At 46.2% G+C, this 17,749-nt stretch overlaps 1 protein-coding gene across 1 annotated transcript in view; it reads right to left on the bottom strand.

Annotated features, from left to right (window-relative positions):
* Positions 1-691: 691 nt before the first annotated feature.
* The window catches only part of FRMPD1 (FERM and PDZ domain containing 1), a 360,497-nt gene continuing 343,439 nt past the window's right edge, over positions 692-17,749 (bottom strand). Inside the window, 6 exon segments of the mRNA XM_030194418.1 lie at positions 692-1,233; positions 1,236-1,978; positions 1,980-2,175; positions 2,178-2,239; positions 2,241-2,820; positions 2,823-3,191. Coding sequence (XP_030050278.1) covers positions 797-1,233; positions 1,236-1,978; positions 1,980-2,175; positions 2,178-2,239; positions 2,241-2,820; positions 2,823-3,191 — 2,387 coding nt within the window. The 3' untranslated portion in view covers positions 692-796.

Genomic DNA, 17,749 nt, shown 5'->3' with positions numbered 1-17,749 from the left:
GACAGTACCCGGCACTGGGTACACTTCTTGAAGCCGCTGGGAGACTTCGATGACATGGGCGGAAAAATCACGCCGGCGAAATCAAAACTCGTAATTGCGGTAGGCACCAAAAAGAGGGGGAGAAAAAAATTCAACCCGAGGCCTCAAAAGGGCGTACCCCGAAGACGAAAAGAAACTTAATGGGGCAAAAACTGAAAATAGAGGAAAGGGAAAAAGACCGAAAAGGTCTTCTTCCGAAATCCTTTTTTTTTTTTTTCGTAGCGAAAAGTCAAAAGAGATGCGTGAGGTCAACTTAAGGGGCGCGAACGGCGTAACACGACCGTACCGAGCGCGGACAAAAGAAGACTGGCCGGCACGAGCCGGTTTCGGGCGGGAAGACGGCCGCGCATGCGCGGTGCGCATCGGCGCGCAAGGGCTAGCAAAGGCTTTTGCTAGTGAAGATTCCGATTGGAGGGGCTGCCGTGGACGTCACCCATCAGTGAGAACAAGCAGCCTGCTTGTCCTCGGAGAATATTATAATTTAAATGTGTAGCTCTCCAATCTAAACATGAGCATTTACACCAGCTCTATGGTTGGCCTAAGGGCTCATGCGTATTTACCAGGCTATGCTAGTAATTTCTAAAGAAAAGTAGGTACCTACTTTTTTTTTAATGGAATCAGAGCTAAATAAGTGTGTTCATGGCATCTTTATAGAATTACCCTTACAGAGTTAACATGAGCTAACAGACACTAATCACTTTTCAAACTCTAAATCACCTTTTGGTATAATAGACTTTGAGGTAATTTTTGGTGATGCTCATGTCCTGAACTGCTGTGTAAGGCAGAACACTGCAGCAGTAAGGGCAATGCACTGGTGAGACAAAAGCTGAAAGCTTAGATCCTGGCAGCCTTTCCCACAAGTCTCACTGGCAGCCTGTACAAATTCATTGTAGGTGCAAACAACAGCTTTGAGATCTGAGAGAACCTCGGCCTGCCTGCTCATGCAGCAGCCACAGTCTACGAACTGGAAGCATGCTCTGGTCAGCTGAAGCAGGTTCTGGAAGGTCTCCTGGACTGTGTCTTGCATCAGTTCAGGGGACTGCTTCCTGCTGATAACCTTCTGACAACTGGATATCAGCTTCCGAGATTCAGCGCACAGTGTATATTTCTCTTCAGAAAACTGCAATGCACATTTGTCCTGCAGATGCTTCAATCCATTGCCTGAAAATTCCTCTATAATTTTTTTAACGCTTGTATATTATCTTGTAACTGGTTAAAATCAGCTGGCAGGTTAAATGTTCTATCCTGTAACTGACTCAGAGCTTTGAAGTGGGTTTCTGATCTCGTAACACTTTCATCTGCCTGCAATTCAGAGTTCATATTGGGACTGTGCAGGCTGAAAGGGCTCAAGTTAATGGATGATAAGCTTACTGAAGAAGGTGGAACTGTCATTGGTAGTGACGGTGATATATTTTCTTCAGAATTTACATTTTCACCATCTACCTCTGCGTCAAGGCCACGGAAACAGGTAGCATAAGACAAATGACAACTGCACTTCTCCACCCTCTCTTTTGGAACCGTTACGCTTTTAATGCTTGTAAAATCCAAAGAGCTGTCCATACTGTTGCTTGCAGAACTATTTTTGTCTCTATTATGATTGAAGCAGAAGAATGACTGTTTAGAATGAACTGAAGGATCTTCTCTTGTGGCTCCTGAAATATTACTATGGTGCAAAAAACGGTGTAATAGTTCCAAGAGAGGCTGCTGATTTCTCTGTAGTGTCCTCTCTTGTTTCGACAGAGGAGTAGTGTGTAACCAAACCTGGTCATCATTAAACTCTACACGCAGAGACGATGTATCCTTTACAATTTGGCTATTAGGGGACTCTGGAGGATTATACATGTTCTGAAAAGATTCTGAGCTTATGGGCAAATACTGGCCGTCAACTTCAGGTAGAGCTTCACCCAAAACCAGGACATCAGAGTCAGTGCTTTCCAAGAGGCTCTCCTTCACCTCTTTGCACTGAACCTGTTTGCTGACTGTTAAAATATGATGCTTTGTGACTTTTATTTTCTTTAAGTGCAGACATCATGGAAAAGCAAGCAAGTATGCCAGAAATACTGTTTACATCAAAACGCAACTCAGTATTAGAGAAACCAGGGTATTTCTTACCCTCAGCCTCTCTAGAAGATTCATCTGTAGGTTTTTGCAGCCTCTTTCTTGAAATAAAGCGTTACCACCTTTGTTTATAACGTTGTTCTGTTTTTTCTGTTTCAACAGAAGTCACTCTTTGCTCACTCTGTTTGCTCTCAGGTATAGAGGAAGCTGCTTCTGGATACACTAACTGTCTGCTTCTACCCTGTGTCACTGGAACAAAAGACACTTCAACACAAGGACTTAAAACCTCTGTCTGACTTACATTATCAAGTATGTGATAGAACTCTGGTCCATCTTGTGCTTTCGCATTACGTGTTCTATTTTCCCTCCTTTTCTGTTCATTTTTTACTATACTCGTCATGGAGTTATCGGTTTCACAAAGTGGATGACTGTGTTGAGAAATATTCCTCCTATTTACTTCAACCTGTTCTTTCTGACTGTTCGAAGTGATACTTTCCAGCCATGACGTTACTTCAGAACAACTTCTTCGCCTCTTTTGGTCTGACAGACACAGAGGATTACAAAGATTTTTGTTGTCCTCTACATCAGCTTCATAATAAGAGGCTGGCTTACTTTCTTGTTGACCGGTGACACGGACAGCTGTAATTGAATGAACAACAGCATCAGTCACTGATTTGGTTTCCATGGTGTCGGGCTCCATTTCCATCAAGCTGGAGGTAGAGTTTTATTTTTGGTTTCTTTCCAGTGTGTGGGGTGGGCGAGTGGTTTGGTTTCCAGGAGTGCAGGCTCTCCCTCAGTGCTTTGCAAGGAAGAAATGGTTGGAGAGTAAGAGCGTGAGGACAAGCAGGGCTCTTTTTCAATGGTAACTAAAGAGCAGGAGGGTGAAAAGGGAAATGTAACCTGCGAGGTATAGTTTGTCTGTAAGAAAGATCTTCGCTTTCTTAGGCTTTTTGCAGGACTTTCTGTCTCTTTTCCTCTTTCTGGTTCTTCTTCTTCGCTTTGACTTGCCATGTAATTGTTTATAGAATTAAAGCAGTGGGTATCATTCAGATAAGAGAATTTACTTGCATGCTCCATAGAGACACCCTTAGAACCTATAGAAAAAAAGGGTAAAAAGATATAAAATATATAATTAAAGCAGCATAAATAAATAACAGCACTAAATAAAAGGAGTATGACCAACCAACGAATTCCAACCTGTGCTGTAAATATGATCTTACCACATACTCAAAGGATTTTGTTTGGCCATTTTTACTTTTCATTTCATCAAACCATTTGAGAAGCACTTATCAAATGTCTTACATTTCTGATATGGACAAGTCTTACCATGTCTACTGTAAGAATCCAAAACCTTGGAAAACATGCACTACATAACAAATGTCAATCAGGTATGCTCCAGCTATAGAAAGTGGCTTTATTGTGTTCAGCTCAGAAATCTGTCCAGTTCCTTACAAATCACAATATGGAGAGAAGAAATAAGCCTATGTATTACACATCATCATTAACATGGAGGGGCATTTTCGATATGACGTGTAAATACGACTTTGGACGTTTTGCTAAAAACATCCAAAAATCAAGTAGTGAAAATGACCATTTTCAAACCATAACAACATCTATCTTTTTTCTTTGAAAACTGACCATTTCCTAAATGTTGTTGTGCTTAGTACATCTATCTTTTTGGACCATTAAAAAAATAAAAGTCCAAGTGAAAAACTCACAAAATCAAGCCATTGGGACGTAGGAGGGACCAGCGTTCCTAGTAGACTGGCCACAAAGACATCCCAGCAGAACAGTGGGGCGGGCATTCTAGGGGGCACTGTAGTGGACTTCACATAAAAGGTCACAGGTACACATCTCACTATTATTCCCTTATATTGTATGGTGAACCCTTCAAAACCTAAGAAAAATCTACTGTACCCAACTATATACCACTACAATAGGCCTTATGCCTGCAGGTGTCACCTATATGTGCGTACAGTAGGTTTAGTTTTTTTGGGGGGTGGGGGGCTGACAGTTTCCACTACAAGTGTAATAGAATGGATTATGGGCTTGGGTCACCTTCTCTACAGTGCACAGCACCCACCACTAGGCTGTTCCAGGAACCTGTTTGCTGCTCTAGTAGGACTGGCCATAACATCTGAAGCTGTCATAGAGGCTGGTATGTACCGTTTCATTTACATTTCGCAGGGTGGGAGGGGATGAGTGACCATTGAAGGAGTAAGGGGGCGTCATTCCTTTATTCCTGCAGTGGTCATCTGGTTATTTAGGACACTTTTTGTGGCATATTCGTTAACAAAATAGGTCTAGACCAAAATGTCCAACTTATAGCCCTGGATGTTTTTGTTTTGTTCTATTATGACAGAAAAACATCCAAGTGTTAGGAACGCCCAGATCCAGCCCTTACCACACCTCTGACATGCCCCCTTGTGATTTGAACTCACTTCTGATGGACTTCATAGAAAAAAAGTCTAAAAATTGGTTTTGAAAATACCAGTTTGGACGTTTTTGTGATAAAAATGTCCAAATGCAGATTTATGCCACTTTTAGGACGTTTTTTTTCTTTTGAAAATGAGCATCATTGATTGCTTTGATCATGCTTCAACATGAGGAGCTGAAATATGCTTCCCACTTTTAGCTGTAATCACATGAAAAAGTGAAATATTGTATGGATACTATGCTACAGTTTGGAGGGTAGGATAAGCACTTAGGTGTCCTTTTACTACAGTGTGGCAAAAGGTGGCCTATGGTAGTGTGGGCACGTGTATTTGGTGCGTGCCAGGTCAGTTTTTACCGCGTCTGGGAGAAAGGGCCGGAAAAAGGGCCTGTGATAAAATTAAAACCAGCAGTGCCTATTTATGGCCTGAACCCTTAACACCATCCATTGATCTAGTGGTAAGGGCTAACACACTACATGTGCAGTGATCGGTTGGCACACACCAACTGACAAATAACGCCGGAAACGCAGCACAAGGTAGGAAATTAAAAACATAATTTGTCAGGGCATTATGGGCGAACACCAAATCCAAAATTACCACCAAGGGGGCAAACTAGCCTGGCAGTAGTCTTGTTTTGGTGCATGCTGCATGCGCATAGAGCCTACCGCCTTTGTAAAAGGGCCCCTTAGTTCTTGGAATTGTGAGACACTTTTGTTCACTTATTTGAACACATTTGTTAGAATTAGAGATCCATGTCTTGTGAAATACTACTGCGAAACTAGTGCTGAAAAATTACCATGGCATGCTCAAAGTAAAGAGCATGCAAATTCATTCCGCATTACAATATGGCAGTATTTTTGCTGCTCAGTATAAAATACCAACCTTTCCTGTCAAGTGCCTGAGCGGTGATTGACAGGCACTTGACAGGAAAGGTTGAAAATTAATGGCTCTAGAACATTATTTAACGAGTTCTATTACTGGTTCTTAAATATTGCTTTCCCTTCCGTCTCATTGTCTTGCAGTAGCCACTTCCTCATCCTTATTCTTTATTTTTTCTCCTCCCCCCTCTTATTTCTCTTTATCCAGCTACTTATTTATTTTAAACATTTCATTTTAAGTTCTTTTTTTTTTTTTATAAATTTAAATCAATATTTCAAGAATTTACACTTGATCAAAAAAAGTGTTATAACAATCAAACAATAAATGTAATATAATAAGACATATATAATAACACTCAAGTCCACATTATATTGGATTCCATGATCACTAATAAGGAGGAAAATTAAGGTAAAATGAATTTTTTAAGGTAAAATAACACCTAGGTGGACAGGGAATTTAAACAATTACACTCCTTCAGCTCTTTAGAGGCAACAAATGATGTTAAATGGGAAGGTTCCATGAACACATATTTAACAGAGTTCTTTCTGAATTACATTTCAACTGTTTTACCATTGATAACTTAATTGCCATTGTTTATTGTACATCTTCAATGACACTGGATTGAATGTACTTCTAATTCTCAAGTTGTTGTAAACCAAGAGTTTTTTCACTTTGTTTTATTGCATTTTGTTATTGAAAACTTCAATAAAATTTATTTAAAAAAAGAAAATTTAATAACAAATAAAAGCATGCCGTAGCAACATCCCCTCAACCCGTGGCCCAACAAACATCCAGACTATCCTGAAACTAACTGGTTAAGTGCTGTTGCAATTGGATTACTGAATGCTCTCTTAGAGGACTTAGGCAAAGGGAAATGAAGAGGCTTCAACCAATACAGAATGTTGCAGTTAAGTTGATATTTCAGGCCAAAAAATATGACCATGTGACACCACTTCTAAAAGCTGAACAATGGTTACTGATTGACTGTTATAGAACACAAAATTTTGGTTCATAAAATTAATCATACAGATTCACCGCAATTTCTTTCACATTATCTAATTCCCTATATTCCAAGACTAGCTCTGTTCAGCAAACTCAGTTAGTTGTTCCTTCCTTTTGATAAATTAACTTGAATGTTTTTCGTGAATCAGTGTTTAGTATGGTGGACTTACATTGGGAATGACCTTCCTGTAGCTTTACGCATGGAACCTTCTTTGTTAAAATTTTAAAAGGCTCTTAAGACAATTTATTCAAATTGGTATGATCATATGCTGGGGGTATGGAAGCACAGTGGCTGGATGATACTTTCTATATCTTTCTTTTCTTTATGAATATTGGAGTTCTTTTCTGATTCATGGAATTTTATTGTACACCGCTTTGATGGTTCTTTCTAAGTGGATAATCAAATAAATGAACCTTGAATATCTACACTTGGCCTGCTAATCAGGGTTTCAGAAGGCAGGAAACTTTCTGCTCGTCTAAACTCTTCCACCATTTATCCCATGGAGCTTGCATTATCACAACTGGATTAGAATTGATCAAATTCATTCCTCACCTTTAGTTTAGAAATATATAGGTAAATAAATATTAATCTTCTGCGGTCAGTGGTATTTTTAAACACTGGCAGTGGTGGTCAAATAATATCTGGATAGTAACATAGTAGATGACGGCAGAAAAAGACCTGCATGGTCCATCCAGTCTGCCCACCAAGACAAACTCATATGTGTATACCTTACCTTGATTTGTACCTGCCTTATTCGGGCACAGACCGTACAAGTCTGCCCCAGCAGTACTTCCCGCCTCCCAACCACCAGTCCCCGCCTCCCATCACCGGCTCTGGCATAGACCGTATAAGTTCTGCCCTCCACTATCTCCGCCTCCCAACCACCAACCCCTCTTCCCCTACCTGCTCCGCCACCCAATTTCGGCTAAGCTTCTGAGGATCCATTCCTTTTGCACAGGATTCCTTATGCATATCCCACGCATGTTTGAATTCCGTTACCATTTTCATCTCCACCATCTCCCGCAGGAGGGCATTCCAAGCATCCACCACCCTCTCCGTGAAAAAAAATACTTCCTGACATCTTTCTTGAGTCTGCCCCCCTTCAATCACATTCATGTCCTCTCGTTCTACTGCCTTCCCATCTCCGGAAAAGACTTGATTGCGGATTAATACCTTTCAAATATTTGAACGTCTGTATCATATCACCCCTGTTCCTCCTTCCTCCAGGGTATAACATGTTCAGGTCAGCAAGTCTCTCTTCATACATCTTGGAACGCAAATCCCGTACCATTCTCGTAGCTTTTCTTTGCACTGCTTCCATTTTTTTAAACATCCTTCGCAAGGTACGGCCCTCCAAAACTGAACACAATACTCCAGGTGGGGCCTCACCAACGACTTGTACAGGGGCATCAACACTTCCTTTCTTCTGCTGATCATACCTCTCTCTATACAGCCTAGCAACCTTCTCGCTACGGCCACTGCCTTGTCACACTGTTTCGTTGCCTTCAGATCCTCGGATACTATCACACCAAGATCCCTCTCCCCCTCAGTACCTATCAGACTCTCACCGCCTAACACATAAGTCTCTCTTGGTTTCTACTCCCTAAGTGCATCACTTTGCATTTCTTCGCATTGAATTTAATTGCCAAACCTTAGACCATTCTTCTAGCTTCCTCAGATCCTTTTTCATGCTTTCCACTCCCTCCCAGGTGTCCACACTGTTGCAAATCTTAGTATCATCTGCAAATAGGCAAACTTTACCTTCTAACCCTTCGGCAATGTCACTCACAAATATATTGAACAGAAATCGGCCCCAGCACCGATCCCTGAGGCACTCCATTACTCACCTTTCCCTCCTCCGAGCGAACTCCGTTTACCACCACCCTCTGTCGTCTGTCCGTCAACCAGTTCCTAATCCAGTTCACCACTTCGGGACCTATCTTCAGCCCATCAAGTTTATTTAAGAGCCTCCTGTGGGGAACCGTGTCAAAAGCTTTGCTAAAATCTAAGTAGATTACGTCTATAACATGTCGATGATTCAATTCTCCAGTTACCCAATCAAAGAATTCAATGAGATTCGTTTGCATGATTTCCCTCTGTAAAACCATGTTGTCTCGGATCCAGCAACTTATTGGCTTCCAGGAAATTCACTATCCTTTCCTTCAGCATCGCTTCCATTACTTTTCCAATAACCGAAGTGAGGCTTACCAGCCTGTAGTTTCCAGCTTCTTCCCTATCACCACTTTTGTGAAGAGGGACCACATCCGCCGTTCTTCAATCCCTCGGAACCTCTCCCGTCTCCAAGGATTTATTAAACAAATCTTAAGAGGACCCGCCAGAACCTCTCTGAGCTCCCTCAATATTCTGGGGTGATCCCGTCCGGGTCCCATGGCTTTGTCCACCTTTAGCTTTCCAAGTTGTTGATACACACTCTTTTCAGCATCACTATCTGGATTGTGGCTGATGATGAAATATCTGGATAAGGGCTGGATATTTAAAAAAAATGAAAAAAAGAAATAAGTTCCCCCTCCCTAATATTCAGCTCGTGGCAGTCAGCAGTTTTAAAGCCACTGACTGCCACAGGCTGAATCTAACCCAAATATTCAACATCAGGCTATGTCCAGCCACTGGCATTGAATGTTTGGTTGAGCTGCACACTGAAATTATGTGGGTACTAGTCGATATTCACTGCTGGCACCCCCTTAGCTAATGGGGCAAAGTTAGGACTGTCTTTTGTGCAGTCCTACTTGCCTGGTTAGCTATGAGGCCACCAGCACTGGATATGGCCAATGCCCACATAACTGCTGGCTCCTCCCCACTACTTCACCCATGGATTGCTCCAGCATTAACTTCACAGAGCCACAACACTCAGAGGGCATATTCAGCAGCTCTGAACGTCAAGGACGGCCCAGCCCACTGATCAGGGTTTCAGTGGGCAGAAGTTTCTCTTGCTCATGTAAACCCCTTTGAACATCTTCTCCTGGGCTCCTAAGTTTTCAGCTCAAAGATAGGTCCAGAGGGGAGTGGAGTAGTAGCCTAATGGATAGTGTAGTGAGCTGAGACCCTGGGGAACTGAGCTCAATTCCCACTATGGCTGCTTGTGACCTTGGGCAAGTCACATAACCCTCCACTGCCCCAGGTGCAAAACCTAGATTGTGAGCCCACTAGGGACAAAAAAATTTCCTATGTATAATAAATGTAAACCACTTTGGTTGTACAACAGAAAGGCAATATATCAAATCTCTGACCCTTTACCCCCCCCCCCCCCCTCCACACTTACCATTTTGTGTCTGTATGTGTTTCTGCACCTGTGTCCCTGTCTGTCATACAGTGAGTGTTCCTGTGTATATCAGTGTGTCTGGACTGCCATTATGCAGCACATCTGCGTGCTGGTGGAAAGAACAGAATGGTCAATACGACTGATCTCAATAGCCGGTCTGTGCAGACCATGCTGCTGCAGGCATGCATGGAACAGCATGCCTGGAGGAGACAGTTTTACCAGAGGATATATATGCCCAGGACCCAATTCACAAATCTCACTGATGAGAAGTACCTCAGCAAGTTCAGATTTGACAAGGCAGCAATCCACCATTTCTGTCAGCAGACTGACCCTTTCTCCAGTCTACCAAACCGAGGGGATAGCCTGTGCCAGTACATCTAAAAGATAGTGCAGCAGGCAAATATGGGCCTCATAGAAGGCGCCACAAAAATTGTGAACTCTTCTCTTTCTAATGGGCAACTACCAACAGCATTAAAAAGGGCAGTGGTGCGTCCTTTGTTAAAGAATAACCTTGACCAGGACAAACTTGAAAGTTACCGGCCAGTATCCAAGTAACATCCCATTTCTAGGAAAACTTATAGAACAAACAGTCTGAGTTCAACTCAGTGGTTGGCTAGAAGAGAGAAACTGGCTAGATCTATGTCAATCTGGATTCAGACCTGGTTATGGAACAGAAACGGTCCTTGTATCCCTACTAGATGATCTTCACAGAAATCGAGATGGGGGATTTGCCTCTGTGTTAGTACTACTAGATTTCTCAGCAGCTTTTCACACTGTGGATCATGAAATCATGCTAGCACGACTGACAGAAACAGGTATCAATGGAACAGTACTTACTTGGTTCAGATAAGACAGGCAACAATCTATAATATTTGGCAGCAACTCATAGACAACATAGGCACTCACCTGTGGGATACCACAAGGATTGATACTGTCACCTAATTCTGTTCAATATCTACCTCAAGCCACTAGCTGAGCTGATTTGGTCAATGGACACTCAGTTCTACTCATATCCATTGAACCTGACTTACCTACAGTCCTGAATAAACCTGTCTAACATCAATTCAAGAATGGGCTAAACACAACAAACTTTGCCTGAATCCAAGTAAAACCGAGCTTCTCTGGGTACCTAAAACAAGTGGATACATACCTGACATCAAAATCTCTTTTGAGAAGTACGAACTCCCCCTCAGATCACAAGTCAGGAACCTTGGAATACAGTTAGATTCAATACTTACTCTGATTCCCCAAATCCAAGCAACCTTCAAGAGCTGCTTCTACTATTTGTGACAGCTATTCTGCCTCTCTTTACATCGAGAAGGTAAATATTATCCCAGTTGTACATGCCATGATAACATCAAGACTGGATTACTGTAATGCACTCTATAACGGTCTGACTACAAAGGGCCTGCAATAGCTCCAGCTGATTCAGAATGCTGCAGCAAGACTAATAGAAGGTTGCAAGTGATATGACCACACCACACCATTTTTGCAAAAACTTCACTGGTTACCAGTATAATACAGGGCTAAATTTAAAACTCTATGTCTGATCTTCAAGGCCCTTAAAGGACATGACCCCAAGTATCTGAAGAATAGGATGATCCTCTACAAACCTCCAAGGACACTAAGGTCCTCCCAAGGAGTATCCCTAACCACACCCTCTCCAAAATACATTACACGATGTAATACCTGCAAGCGAGCCTTCTCCAGAGTAGTCCCCACACTCTGGAATGCACTCCCTGAAAGGCTCCGCTTAACACAAGACTATCTCTACTTCCGGAAGCAGGTGAAAGCTTGGCTCTTCAACCAGGCCTTTAATGGCAGAAGTAACTAACTTGTTAGTCTCACTCACAAACACAAGGAGTGACACGGGCTGCACATACTGCAGAAGGACATGTTTTTAACATTTTGTATTTGCAGTCTCTTACTGCCCCTGATGCAACCAGTCATTCTGGCGAAACATGGCCATGTTGGGCATTTTGTGTTGAACCTCTGGGAGCTTTTAAAGCATCAATAAAGACTGTATTTTTCATAAGGTCTGCCTTTTTGTTTTATCTTCCATGCTGGTAGGCAGATGATCTAAAACCCTGCGCTATTCCAAACAGTGCTCTAAAAATAGTGCTGGAATAGCACGGGCATTCCTGGACCTATGATCAGAGATAATTGAATGCAAATTTAAGCATGCAATTTCTCTGATCATGGGGTAGAAATGAGGGAGGATTGTGCCTGAGCGCAATCCTCCCGCACTTGTTTGACAGGTCTGGGCTGTACCTCTTAAGCTCTGATAGTAGTGGTTCTAACTGCTTTCCTCTGCTGCATTTATTTTTGTGCTGCTTCTTTCTTTCTTCTATTTAATTTTCCTTTTCTGAAGGATTACAAAATAAGGGGCCCTATTAATAAGGTGCGATGAAAAATGGCCTGTGGTAGTTTAGACGCGTGTTTTGGGCACACGTAAAATCATTTTTCAGTGCACCTGTAAAAAATGACTTTTTAAAATTTTTGCCAAAAATGGATGTGCAGCAAAATGAAAATTGCCGTGCATCCATTTTGGGTCTGAGACCTTACCAACAGCCATTGACCTAGCAGTAAGGTCTCACGCAGTAGCCAGGCGGTAATGGTCTAGACACGTAAAATGCCGATTACCGCCCAATTACTGCCCGCATGCCAGAAAATAAAAATGAAATTACCGCATGGGCCACGCGGTATCTCAGAACTGCCGCACACTGGATGCGCATAGGTGCTTACGCAGCTTAGTAAAAGGGCCCCTAAATAACTACGTAAATTAAGCGGTGCACAAGTTTACACTTTTTTCTCCTGTAGATTTTTGTTATCAGCGGTGTCATTAGAAATAGGCGCCTACCTATTTGTAATGCACTGTAGCTGCCTAACAGCCTATAGCAATGTCCTCTTCTGGTGGGCTGCCTGTCTTTAATACTTTCTTACGGTAAGAGCAGAATTGTGTATACAAGGAAGGTAAAATTATGTATCATACCTGATAATTTTCTTTCCATTAATCATAGCTGATCAATCCATAGACTGGTGGGTTGTGTCCATCTACCAGCAGGTGGAGATAGAGAGCAAACTTTTGCCTCCCTATATGTGGTCATGTGCTGCCGGAAACTCCTCAGTATGTCGATATCAAAGCTCCATCCGCAGGACTCAGCACTTAGAGAATTACACCCACAAAGGGACACTCTGCCCAGCTCACCACCGCCGAAACGGGGGAGGGGAATTAACCCAGCTCATCCCCACACAAGTGGGGGAGGGGAATCCGTCCAGCTCATCCCCGCGGAGCGGGGGAGGGACACCACACCCGCCGATGCAGGGGGATCTGGCTTATCTTGCAACCGCAACCGCGGGAGGAGCTGACTGACCCTAACACCGCCGAAGCGGGAGGGGTACAAAGCTGCCCTACAGCCGCACGAAGCGGGAGGGAGTGCCGGCAGAATTTTAAGTCTCAATCCAGCCCCGTAAAACGGAGGGGAGAGGAATGCAGCAGCTCACTGTAACACAAACTCGTCTCAACTCTTGAAGAATCCAATTGAAAAAACTTGAACACGAAGTCTTCCTGAAGTAACTGAAGACTAAACTTGAACCTGAAATGCAACCAGAATATAAACAGTACAGATATCTGGGAGGGGCTATGGATTGATCAGCTATGATTAATGGAAAGAAAATTATCAGGTATGATACATAATTTTACCTTCCATATCATCATGCTGATCAATCCATAGACTGGTGGGATGTACCGAAGCAGTACTCACCCAGGGCGGGACATTGAAATCCCTGACCTCAACACTGAAGCTCCAAACCGGGCCTCCGCCCGTGCCGCCACAGTCAAGCGGTAATGCTTGGGAAATGTATGGGCCGATGCCCAAGTTGCCGCCTTGCATATCTCTTCCAAGGAGACGGACCCGGCCTCTGCCATCGAGGCCGCCTGAGCTCTAGTGGAGTGAGCCTTCAGCTGGATAGGCGGCACCTTCCCCGCGGCCACATAAGCCGCTGCAATGGCTTCCTTGACCCATCTTGCCACTGTAGGCTTAGCAGCCTGCAGACCCTTACGAGGACCTGCAAACAGGACAAACAGATGATCCGACTTCCGGAAATCATTGGTCACTTCCAAATATCTGATGATGACTCGTCTCACATCCAGATATTTAAGAGCAGAGTATTCCTCTGGGTAGTCCTCCCTACGAAAGGAAGGGAGACAGAGCTGCTGATTCACATGGAAGCGAGAAACAATCTTGGGCAGGAAGGAAGGCACTGTGCGAATAGTCACTCCTGCCTCAGTGAACTGTAGAAAAGGCTCTCGACATGAGAGTGCCTGGAGCTCGGAAACTCTTCTGGCTGAAGTGATAGCCACCAAAAAGACTGTTTTCAACGTCAGGTCTTTCAGAGATGCCCTCGACAAGGGTTCAAAAGGCGGCTTCTGCAATGCTCTTAGCACCAGGTTGAGATTCCACGCAGGCACCACTGAGTGCAGAGGAGGGCGCAGGTGATTAACTCCCTTGAGAAAGCGCACCACATCTGGCTGCGAAGCCAGGGAAGCACCCTTCAGGCGGCCCCTGAAGCAAGCCAGAGCCGCTACCTGAACTTTCAGGGACCTGAGAGACAGGCCTTTCTCCAGACCTTCTTGCAGGAGCGCCAACACTGAAGAAATTGGAGCAGTGAATGGAGAACATGAGCCTGCTTCACACCACGCTGCAAAGGTACGCCAAACCCTGGCGTAAGCAGTAGAAGTAGAGCGCTTCCTCACTCTCAGCATAGTGGCGATGACCTTGTCTGAGAAGCCCTTCTTCCTCAGACGCTGCCGCTCAACAGCCAGGCCGTAAGACCAAAGGGGGAGGGATCCTCCATCACCACGGGACCCTGATGTAACAGACCCTGCTCCACTGGCAGCCGCAGAGGATCGTCGACTGAGAGCCTGATCAAGTCCGCATACCAGGGACGTCTGGGCCAATCCGGACCCACCAGGATTATCCGGCCCGGATGCTTTGCCACCCGGTCTAGCACCCTGCCCAACATGGGCCAGGGCGGGAACACATAGAGGAGCTCTTGTGTCGGCCACTGTTGGAGAAGAGCATCTACTCCCAGGGATCGAGGGTCCCGTCCTCTGCTGAAAAAGCGCGGCACTTGGCAATTGGCCGATGACGCCATCAGATCTAGGCTCGGCTGGCCCCAGCGCTTCGTGATGCCCAAGAACGCCTGAGCAGATAACTGCCACTCTCCGGGCTCCAAGGTATGGCGACTGAGAAAGTCCGCCTTGACAGTCATGAGTCCGGCAATGTGGGCCGCTGACAGCTGTTCCAGGTTCGCTTCCGCCCACTGGCATAGATTCATGGCCTCCTTGGCTAGAGGGGCGCTCTTGGTACCTCCCTGGCGGTTGACATAGGGCACAGCCGTGGCATTGTCCGACAGGACCCGTACTGGCTTCAACGCCAGTACCGGGATGAACTCCAAAAGTGCCAACCGAATGGCTCTGAGTTCCAGGAGGTTGATAGACCACTTTGCCTCTGCAGGAGACCAGAGCCCCTGCGCTGTCCTTCCCAAGCAGTGGGCTCCCCAGCCCGACAAAGAGGCGTCCATCGTGACGACAATCCACTCCGGGGTCACCAGAGGCATTCCTGCAGACAACTTGTCTATCTGCGTCCACCAGCTCAGCGCCTTGCGCACTGCTGGGTCCAAGGGAAGGCGCACAGCATAATCCTCCGACATCGGAGTCCAGCGCTGCAGCAGAGAGTGTTGTAGTGGTCTCATATGAGCCCTGGCCCAGGGCACTACTTCCATCGTGGCCGTCATAGAGCCCAACAGCTGCACATAGTCCCAAGCCCGAAGAGGAGAGGCTACTAGGAACTGGTCCACCTGAGCCTGAAGCTTGACAATCCGATTGTCTGGCAGGAACACTCTGCCCACTTGGGTGTCGAATCGAACTCCCAGATACTCCAGGGACTGAGTTGGGCGCAGCTGGCTTTTCTCCCAGTTGATGATCCACCCCAGGGAGCTCAAAAGAGCAACCACCCGGTTCACAGCTTTGCCACACTCTGCATAAGAGGGGGCTCGGATCAACCAGTCGTCCAGATAAGGATGGACTTGTACTCCTTCCTTCCTCAGGAAGGCCGCGATGACCACCATTACTTTGGAGAAGGTCCGCGGAGCAGTAGCCAACCCGAACGGGAGGGCTCTGAACTGGAAGTGTCGGCCCAGTACTGCAAAACGCAGAAAGCGTTGATGAGGAGGCCAGATGGGAATATGCAAGTACGCTTCCTTGATGTCCAAGGATGCCAGGTACTCCCCTGCCTTCACTGCCGCTATAACAGAGCGGAGAGTCTCCATGCGAAAGTGCCGAACTTTCAAGGCCCGATTGACCCCTTTGAGGTCGAGGATAGGCCGTATAGAACCTCCTTTCTTTGGTACCACAAAGTAAATGGAGTAACGTCCCTTGCCAAGCTGATTTTCTGGCACCGGAACGACCGCACCCAGGCGGATCAGATTGTCCAAGGTCTGCTGCACTGCCACAGCTTTGACCGGAGACTTGCAGGGAGAGAGTACAAACCCGTCTCTTAAGGGTCGGCAGAACTCTAGCTTGTAGCCGTCTCTGATGACTTCCAGCACCCAAGCGTCTGAAGTTACCCTGGTCCACTCGCCCAGAAACGAGGACAGGCGTCCTCCAATCTGCACTGGGCCATGGACCAGGACCCCGTCATTGGGTTCGAGACCCTGGGGGAGGACCGGAGGGTGCACCTCCGGGACGGCGGTCTCTGCGAAAGGAATGCTGCTTGGGGGAGAAGTTCCTCTTGAAGGAAGAGGGGGCAGAGGAGCCCGACTTGCCTGGGCGGTACCGACGGGCTTCCTGAAACCGTCCTCTGGAGATACCGGGGCGAGCACTGGCCCGAGCCCTGACCTCTGGTAACCTCTTGCCCTTAGACGTGCCGAGATCGGTCACAATTTTGTCCAGCTCGACCCCAAAGAGCAGCTTGCCTTTAAAAGGCAATCTAGCCAGGCGGGATTTAGAGGCGTGTTCAGCAGACCAATGCTTCAGCCAAAGCCACCGCCGCGCAGAGATTGTCTGAGCCATGCCTTTAGCTGAGGCCCTCAAGACATCATACAGCAAGTCTGCCAAATAGGCCAAGCCCGATTCCAGGGCCGGCCAATCAGCCCTCAAGGAATGATCCGAGGGGGAAGCCCGCTGCACCATAGTCAGGCACGCCCTGGCCACATAGGAGCCGCAAACTGAGGCCTGCAAACTTAAAGCAGCCACCTCAAAGGACGACCTTAAGGCCGCCTCCAATCTTCTGTCTTGGGCGTCCTTTAGGGCCGTGCCACCTTCCACCGGCAACGCCGTTTTCTTAGTCACCGCAGTGATTAAAGAATCCACGGTGGGCCACAGATAGGCCTCACGTTCACTTTCAGGCAAAGGATAGAGGCGGGACATAGCCCTAGCCACTTTAAGGTTCGCTTCCGGGACATCCCATTGAGCCGAAATTAAGGTGTGCATGGCATCATGCACGTGGAAGGTTCTAGGCGGGCGCTTCGTCCCCAGCATAATGGCCGAGCCAACAGGGGCTGAGGGAGAGACGTCCTCCGGAGAGGAAATCTTCAAAATGCCCATGGCCTGCACTAACAGGTTGGGCAAATCCTCTGAGCTAAAGAGCCGCGCTGCAGAGGGGTCATCCGCTCCATCCGAGCGGGGATCCGTCTCCTCCAAGGAATCCGCAAAGGACCGTTGGGAGAACTCAGAAACGCTGCCCTCATCTACATCGGAGGAGACAAAGTCCTCCAAGGCCTGGGAATCAACCCGAGGGCGTTTACCTCCGGGGGCCTCAACCTCTTTACCAGGCGAGGGAGCAGGGGCAGCGTTTTGCATAAGGAAGGCCTGATGCAGCAGCAAAACAAACTCGGGGGAGAAACCCCCCAGACTGTGCTTCCGCAGCCTGGGCTACAGCCCTAGACGCACCCTCAACCGGCGCTCGCAAGAGCGGGGGAGAGACATGCTGCGCATCCAAGATGGCGTCCGGCGCGACACTCCGCGAAGGAGCCGCGCGGGAAGAACGGCGC

The sequence above is a fragment of the Microcaecilia unicolor genome, chromosome 2, assembly GCF_901765095.1.
Source record: "Microcaecilia unicolor chromosome 2, aMicUni1.1, whole genome shotgun sequence".
In the NCBI taxonomy this organism is placed as follows: Eukaryota; Metazoa; Chordata; class Amphibia; order Gymnophiona; family Siphonopidae; genus Microcaecilia; species Microcaecilia unicolor.
This window is presented reverse-complemented; position numbering and strand designations above follow the sequence as displayed.